The following is an 8,771-nucleotide window of genomic DNA, read 5'->3' as shown; positions in this document are numbered from 1 at the left end:
CTATGTAAGTGGACTTTTAAAAGAAAGGACTAGAGAAAACACTGAGGCAAAGTCAAGTCACAACCAATCCTTCACCAAGGGATTGAGGTCAGTTCTATATTTATAATAAGTGCGGAGGCCATACAAAAAAACAAACAAAAAAAAAGACGTTTGTGTGTTTGTACCATTACCTCGTCTGAATCGTGTAAGCCGGTCTTGTTGCTTGCCCGAGTGTGGTTGCTGTCTAATGGCTCGTCTACTCCGTCTCCCTGGGCCTCAGCATGCTGCTGTAGTACAGAGTACCTGTGTACCAGAAACCTGGAGGAGCCAATCAAAACACACCGAGCCACTTATAACCTTTTCACACATCATTGTGCCGACCAGAACCAAACGGTGCTGGCTCAGATATTTAACATTTTTCACTGTGCTTGAGTAACCGGCTCTGATCTTAAACAACAACAACAGTATAGCCTGGTTTGCTATGTACTGATCTTAAAACAACAACAGTATAGCCTGGTTTCCTATGTACTGATCTTAAAACAACAGTATAGCCTGGTTTGCTATGTACTGATCTTAAAACAACAGTTGCTGTACTGACCTTCCACCGCAGACGTACTTCTTGACAAAGAGGAACCCAGCTACGATACTGAGCAGGATAATGATTAGAACCGTCACTACGATGGGTGCTGAGCTGGACAGATGGCCGTCTGTCTTTAGGAGGGGAGAGATAGAGAGAGTATAAGGGCAACTCTTCCATCTTTGTCATGCAGTATACACAGAGAGAAAGACTTCCAGAAATGGGAAAGCATGTGCTACCATGACTACTGCACGATTAAGGTCATGTAACCAATGGTTACTGAGGTTTACACCGTTTTGAAGGTGAAATCCCTATCAATCTTTCTGTCAGTCTCCTGGGTTAAAATGTTGAAGTGATTCCACGTTCAAACTGCCCTTGTTATACGTAAGTTGTCAAATTCAATAAATGTTACGCAAGGATTCCTTCCATTGTTTTTTTGACATTCTAGAACAGGACCAGTGAGAACCAGTGAAAACCAGTGTGGACCACTGAAGACCAGTGAGAACCAGTGAAAACCAGTGAGAACCAGTGTGGACCACTGAAGACCAGTGAGAACCAGTGAGAACCAGTGTGGACCACTGAAGACCAGTGAGAACCAGTGAAAACCAGTGTGGACCACTGAAGACCAGTGAGAACCAGTGTGGACCACTGAAGACCAGTGAGAACCAGTGTGGACCAGTGTGGACCAGTGAAAACCAGTGTGGACCAGTGAAAACCAGTGTGGACCACTGAAGACCAGTGTGGACCACTGAAGACCAGTGTGGACCACTGAAGACCAGTGTGGACCACTGAAGACCAGTGTGGACCACTGAAGACCAGTGAGAACCAGTGTGGACCACTGAAGACCAGTGAGAACCAGTGTGGCCCACTGAAGACCAGTGAGAACCAGTGTGGCCCACTGAAGACCAGTGAGAACCAGTGTGGACCACTGAAGACCAGTGAGAACCAGTGAAAACCAGCGTGGACCACTGAAGACCAGTGAGAACCAGTGAAAACCAGCGTGGACCACTGAAGACCAGTGAGAACCAGTGAAAACCAGTGTGGACCACTGAAGACCAGCGAGAACCAGTGAAAACCAGTGTGGACCACTGAAGACCAGCGAGAACCAGTGAAGACCAGTGAGAACCAGTGAAGGCCAGTGAAGGCCAGTGAGAACCAGTGAAGACCAGTGAGAACCAGTGAAGGCCAGTGAAGGCCAGTGAGAACCAGTGAAGACCAGTGAGAACGAGTGAAGACCAGTGAGAACCAGTGAAAACCAGTGTGGACCACTGAAGACCAGCGAGAACCAGTGAAAACCAGTGTGGACCACTGAAGACCAGCGAGAACCAGTGAAGACCAGTGAGAACCAGTGAAGGCCAGTGAAGGCCAGTGAGAACCAGTGAAGACCAGTGAGAACCAGTGAAGGCCAGTGAAGGCCAGTGAGAACCAGTGAAGACCAGTGAGAACGAGTGAAGACCAGTGAGAACCAGTGAAAACCAGTGAAGACCAGTGAGGACCAGTGAAGACCAGTGAAGACCAGTGAGAACTAGTGAAGACCAGTGAGAACTAGTGAAGACCAGTGGCGTCGTCATCTCTACTCACCAGTAGTTCCTGAGGTCCCAGTAGGTCATTGACACACCTCTTACTGAGGTCTATCTCTTTTCTCTCCGGCTGTGTTCCTCCCTCACACTTATCCCCAGGGATCTTCCTATAGCTGTGGACCAAGAGGACATGCTTAGTGGTCAGTCATGGTCACATAGTTAGCAGATGTTATTGGTCAAATACATAGTTAGCAGATGTTATTGGTCACATAGTTAGCAGATGTTATTGGTCACATACACATAGTTAGCAGATGTTATTGGTCACATACACATAGTTAGCAGATGTTATTGGTCACATAGTTAGCAGATGTTATTGGTCACATACACATAGTTAGCAGATGTTATTGCGAGTGTAGCAAAATGCTTGTGCTTAAATATGTTTATTTTTTAATAATATATATATATTTTTTAACTCTTCCATCGTTGTCATGCCGTATGCACAGAGAGAAACTTCCAGAAATAGGAACCCATGTGTTACCATGACTGACAGTTGAGCAACACGATCAGGTGGTTCGGTGATCCACACTCTGATAAGTTACCTTGTCTGAGACCTGTATTAGCTCCTCAAGCTAATTCCTAGACTTTAGCACAGTGGGCTAACACAGTCTTGTGATACACAGCGCAGGAGATCCAGGTTAGAACACAGATGACTAAAGCCTTACCCTCTGGTCTGCAGCAGCTCCTTCTTGCCTTGCAGACAGAACTCCAGAACGTGGCCCTTCAGGTCCTGCTGCTCCACACACTCGGAGCTGTTCTCTTTACGATAGTACCCAAAGTCACTGCAGGAGGGCAGCATGGAGCAGGTTAGACAGGGACAGCAGGCAGACCGCACAGGTAGTGGTGTTGAGAACAATTACTATTCTTCTGCCACTGGTAAACTGTCAGGAGCCAGGGTGACCACCACAGTGTACTAGAGCTAGGGTAACCACCACCCCAGTGTACTGGAGCTAGGGTAACCACCACCCCAGTGTACTGGAGCTAGGGTAACCACCACCCCAGTGTACTGGAGCTAGGGTAACCACCACCCCAGTGTACTGGAGCTAGGGTAACCACCACCCCAGTGTACTGGAGCTAGGGTAACCACCACCCCAGTGTACTGGAGCTAGGGTAACCACCACCCCAGTGTACTGGAGCTAGGGTAACCACCACCCCAGTGTACTGGAGCTAGGGTAACCACCACCCCAGTGTACTGGAGCTAGGGTAACCACCACCCCAGTGTACTGGAGCTAGGGTAACCACCACCCCAGTGTACTGGAGCTAGGGTAACCACCACCCCAGTGTACTGGAGCTAGGGTAACCACCACCCCAGTGTACTGGAGCTAGGGTAACCACCACCCCAGTGTACTGGAGCTAGGGTAACCACCACCCCGGTGTACTGGAGCTAGGGTAACCACCACCCCGGTGTACTGGAGCTAGGGTAACCACCACCCCGGTGTACTGGAGCTAGGGTAACCACCACCCCGGTGTACTGGAGCTAGGGTAACCACCACCCCGGTGTACTGGAGCTAGGGTAACCACCACCCCGGTGTACTGGAGCTAGGGTAACCACCACCCCAGTGTACTGGAGCTAGGGTAACCACCACCCCGGTGTACTGGAGCTAGGGTAACCACCACCCCAGTGTACTGGAGCTAGGGTAACCACCACCCCAGTGTACTGGAGCTAGGGTAACCACCACCCCAGTGTACTGGAGCTAGGGTAACCACCACCCCAGTGTACTGGAGCTAGGGTAACCACCACCCCAGTGTACTGGAGCTAGGGTAACCACCACCCCAGTGTACTGGAGCTAGGGTAACCACCACCCCAGTGTACTGGAGCTAGGGTAACCACCACCCCAGTGTACTGGAGCTAGGGTAACCACCACCCCAGTGTACTGGAGCTAGGGTAACCACCACCCCAGTGTACTGGAGCTAGGGTAACCACCACCCCAGTGTACTGGAGCTAGGGTAACCACCACCCCAGTGTACTGGAGCTAGGGTAACCACCACCCCAGTGTACTGGAGCTAGGGTAACCACCACCCCAGTGTACTGGAGCTAGGGTAACCACCACCCCAGTGTACTGGAGCTAGGGTAACCACCACCCCAGTGTACTGGAGCTAGGGTAACCACCACCCCAGTGTACTGGAGCTAGGGTAACCACCACCACAGTGTACTGGAGCTAGGGTAACCACCACCACAGTGTACTGGAGCTAGGGTAACCACCACCCCAGTGTACTGGAGCTAGGGTAACCACCACCCCAGTGTACTGGAGCTAGGGTAACCACCACCCCAGTGTACTGGAGCTAGGGTAACCACCACCCCAGTGTACTGGAGCTAGGGTAACCACCACCACAGTGTACTGGAGCTAGGGTGACCACCACAGTGTTCTGGAGCTGACTGAAACATATGCAGCAAACGGTAAAGTTCGCCCAACTTTAAAACCATTGTGGTTACGTTCCCATCTCCATACTGCATACCAGAATGCATGCCCAATACAAGGCTTGGTCTTAGGTAGTATACTAGTGTGGATATTGGAACAGATTCATGATGACTAGACTTCTCACCATTGGAAGTCATCCAGGGTACAGGGGCAAGGGGTGGGTTGCTTGTTGACCTCGTAGTCCCGTCCGTTCAAGCAGACAGAGGCCTTCCTCAGACGCAGGAACTTCTCCTTATAACCCAACATACAGCCGTCGCTAGGGTCGCTGATGTCATCAGAGTGCGCCAGCCACTGCACGTAGTCTTGGTCCTCACCTGAGAAACAGACATGAGTTTGCAAGAGGTTTTAGTTCAGTGGGCTAACACAGACCTGTGATGTGCTGGAGACCCAGGAGCCATCTAATACAGCAGCTTTATTCCCTGGTACTGGGTACTCAGTGTTATAATGCATGTCTAGGTACTAGGTACTGGGTACTCAGTGTTATAATGCATGTCTAGGTACTAGGTACTGGGTACTCAGTGTTATAATTATAATTCATGTCTAGGTACTAGGTACTCAGTGTTATAATGCATGTCTAGGTACTGGGTACTCAGTGTTATAATTCATGTCTAGGTACTAGGTACTCAGTGTTATAATGCATGTCTAGGTACTAGGTACTGGGTACTGGGTACTCAGTGTTATAATGCATGTCTAGGTACTAGGTACTGGGTACTCAGTGTTATAATGCATGTCTAGGTACTAGGTACTCAGTGTTATAACGCATGTCTAGGTACTGGGTACTCAGTGTTATAATGCATGTCTGTATCACATCATTAGCCTACAGTAGCTGTATCCCATGGTATTACTAGTACTCACAGTCTCTAGTGAGCAGCTCTCTGAAGTCGATGGTGACTGATACCCAGTACTGACTGAGCAGAGAGTCTCTGTAGCCCCAGACACTGACGTTCATAGACCTCGCCCCCGGCTCCGACGCTAGCCCTGTGAAGTGGATGGGATCGCTAGTGAACTGGTGAACGTGCCAGCACTGGCCCTCGTCTGTGGAAAACCTGACAGGAAAGAACACATTACTGTACATCAGCACAATTGCCATGAGGTGTTTTATTGTACGTTTAAGTGATTTCTTTCTTTCTTGGGCCTCTCTGCATTCTAGCCTTGGTACCAGTTTTTCTTACAGCAGAATAGTCCGAGACTGGGATCCAGGCTTCCTGCATCGCCTGTCTGAAAAGACACCCTGATCTATTCCCTATACAGTAGACAACCTTTTGACCAGAGCCCTTCTTTTGACACACAGACATACTTGATGTCTTTGATGGGCTGAGTAGAGTGTTCCACGGCCACCAGCAGTCCACCAGAGTCCAGGATGGCATAGTGGTGAGGTCCCTCCAGGGCCTGCAGCCAGGTGTAACCTCCATCATCTGACACGAATACGTCAGGCTTCATCACAGAGATGGCATCGCCCACACTCCCTGATGGGTTAAGGGGGTCAGAGGGGAGAGGTTAGAGGTCAAAATGTAATAGACAGCAAGGTGTAGCCTCTGTCATCTGACACGAATACGTCAGGCTTCATCACAGAGATGGCATCGCCCACACTCCCTGATGGGTTAAGGGGGTCAGAGGGGAGAGGTTAGAGGTCAAAATTAAATAGACAACAAGGTGTAGCCTCTCATCTGATAGTTTAACTATTTATTAAGTTACTGTATATTCTTCAAGAATCCATTTTCTATTCAGTATATCATTCATTTAAAATAAAAAAATTACCGTACCATTGCAACAGGTATAAACTCTTACCATTGTCGAAGCATACTAAAGCCCACACACCAATCCAGAAGGGGAAGACATGAGCATCTCAGAGACAAACAGAACCTCAGTAGCTGGCCTCCATGCACAAGGCACATACATCAACACTGCTTCCTGCGCACTCAATCTCATCCTGAGTGTCCCCACCAATGGCTACGTCCTGTGGCTGATCATGACTGGAGCAGGAGGGACAATGGCCTCAAGAGTTATTCTCTCTCGACCTAGCCGTGTCTGAGGTCCTCTTCTGCCTGAATTCTGTCTTCTTTGGTTGTTAGCATACACAGCAAATCAACTGCCGTCTCAAGTCTTGCAGCATTTGGTATGGGTCTCTTGTACACTGATCGACCCTTGTTTCAAAGCTGTATCTGTGTGGAGCGCTACCTGGCGGTGATCCAGCCTGTAACCTTCCTGAAGTACAAACCCCTGAGATACAGGGTGGGCTGTTGTGGTGTGGTCTGGCTGATAGTTCTTGGGGCCGGTTTGTTCGGTGTGCATCTGATTGAAATGTCTATATACATCTACGGTTACTTGGTGCTGTACCTCCTCCTGACATTTGTGAAGGGATTCTGCTGCCGTTCAGTTCTCATGGCTCTGAAACGGTCTGGGCCGGGGGAAGGGGACAGGGAGGGGACAAATAACATGAAGATGAGGGGCGTTTAAGATCATTTTGATGATCCTGGTGTCTATGATGGTGAGTTACCTCCCCGTTATTGTAATTCTATCTTTATCTATTGTCCTCAATCATGATGAAATGCAGTACTTCACACATGCCATTGGTTAATCCATTTTTGTGATCACTGGGTTTGTGCAGCCCCTCTATGTCCACAGGACTGGGAAGCTGCGCTGTACCAGGGCTCTCTCAATCTAGTTCCTTTCTCTTCTTCCTGATAGATGTTTTAAAATGTTTTGAGCATTATTTATTTCTATCTTTTGATAATCAGGATATAATTTGTTGTTTGTTTTGTTCTATAAATATTTGAAAATGGGGAGGAGTTTTCTACCTCCTGCAAATGCTATTTTGACTTGCCTTTTAAACCCTCATCATCACATTGTCTTGTATTTTCCTGTGTGCAAATAAATAAATAACTTAATTAAACATGTCATCTTTCTGTGAGGATGAGGTGAGGAGACTACCTATTAGACACAACTGATTCGAACATTGTATATTGGCGGTCCTCTGTAGATCAGTTAGTAGAACATGGTCCTCTGTAGTTAGTAGAACATGGTCCTCTGTAGTTAGTAGAACATGGTCCTCTGTAGTTAGTAGAACATGGTCCTCTGTAGTTAGTAGAACATGGTCCTCTGTAGTTAGTAGAACATGGTCCTCTGTAGTTAGTAGAACATGGTCCTCTGTAGCTAGTAGAACATGGTCCTCTGTAGCTCAGTTAGTAGAACATGGTCCTCTGTAGTTAGTAGAACATGGTCCTCTGTAGTTAGTAGAACATGGTCCTCTGTAGTTAGTAGAACATGGTCCTCTGTAGCTCAGTTAGTAGAACATGGTCCTCTGTAGCTAGTAGAACATGGTCCTCTGTAGCTCAGTTAGTAGAACATGGTCCTCTGTAGTTAGTAGAACATGGTCCTCTGTAGTTAGTAGAACATGGTCCTCTGTAGTTAGTAGAACATGGTCCTCTGTAGCTCAGTTGGTAGAACATGGTCCTCTGTAGCTCAGTTGGTAGAACATGGTCCTCTGTAGCTCAGTTGGTAGAACATGGTCCTCTGTAGCTAGTAGAACATGGTCCTCTGTAGCTCAGTTGGTAGAACATGGTCCTCTGTAGCTCAGTTAGTAGAACATGGTCCTCTGTAGCTAGTAGAACATGGTCCTCTGTAGCTCAGTTAGTAGAACATGGTCCTCTGTAGTTAGTAGAACATGGTCCTCTGTAGTTAGTAGAACATGGTCCTCTGTAGCTCAGTTGGTAGAACATGGTCCTCTGTAGCTCAGTTGGTAGAACATGGTCCTCTGTAGCTCAGTTAGTAGAACATGGTCCTCTGTAGCTCAGTTGGTAGAACATGGTCCTCTGTAGTTCAGTTAGTAGAACATGGTCCTCTGTAGCTCAGTTGGTAGAACATGGTCCTCTGTAGTTCAGTTAGTAGAACATGGTCCTCTGTAGCTAGTAGAACATGGTCCTCTGTAGCTAGTAGAACATGGTCCTCTGTAGCTCAGTTAGTAGAACATGGTCCTCTGTAGCTCAGTTAGTAGAACATGGTCCTCTGTAGTTAGTATAACATGATCCTCTGTAGCTCAGTTGGTAGAACATGGTCCTCTGTAGTTAGTAGAACATGATCCTCTGTAGCTCAGTTGGTAGAACATGGTCCTCTGTAGCTCAGTTGGTAGAACATGGTCCTCTGTAGCTCAGTTGGTAGAACATGGTCCTCTGTAGCTCAGTTAGTAGAACATGGTCCTCTGTAGCTAGTAGAACATGG

At 47.9% G+C, this 8,771-nt stretch overlaps 1 protein-coding gene across 4 annotated transcripts in view; it reads right to left on the bottom strand.

Moving 5' to 3' along the window:
• Positions 1-8,771, bottom strand: part of LOC120061452 (sortilin-like) — a 48,775-nt gene that overhangs the window by 8,057 nt on the left and 31,947 nt on the right. For all 4 annotated transcript variants that reach the window (XR_005478332.1, XR_005478333.1, XM_039011265.1 and 1 more), the window contains 7 exons: positions 5,851-6,019; positions 5,409-5,599; positions 4,678-4,867; positions 2,799-2,915; positions 2,138-2,249; positions 578-690; positions 171-297 (listed from right to left, as the gene is read on the bottom strand). Coding sequence is in view for 2 of the 4 variants with exons in the window: in XM_039011265.1 (XP_038867193.1) it covers positions 171-297; positions 578-690; positions 2,138-2,249; positions 2,799-2,915; positions 4,678-4,867; positions 5,409-5,599; positions 5,851-6,019 (1,019 nt within the window). In the remaining 2 variants the exon portion in view is untranslated. The remainder of the gene's footprint in view (positions 1-170; positions 298-577; positions 691-2,137; positions 2,250-2,798; positions 2,916-4,677; positions 4,868-5,408; positions 5,600-5,850; positions 6,020-8,771) is intronic.

This window comes from Salvelinus namaycush, chromosome 16 (assembly GCF_016432855.1).
Source record: "Salvelinus namaycush isolate Seneca chromosome 16, SaNama_1.0, whole genome shotgun sequence".
Taxonomy (NCBI): Eukaryota; Metazoa; Chordata; class Actinopteri; order Salmoniformes; family Salmonidae; genus Salvelinus; species Salvelinus namaycush.
The sequence above is the reverse complement of the archived record's forward strand: the minus strand, read 5'-3'. Positions and strand labels throughout refer to the sequence as shown.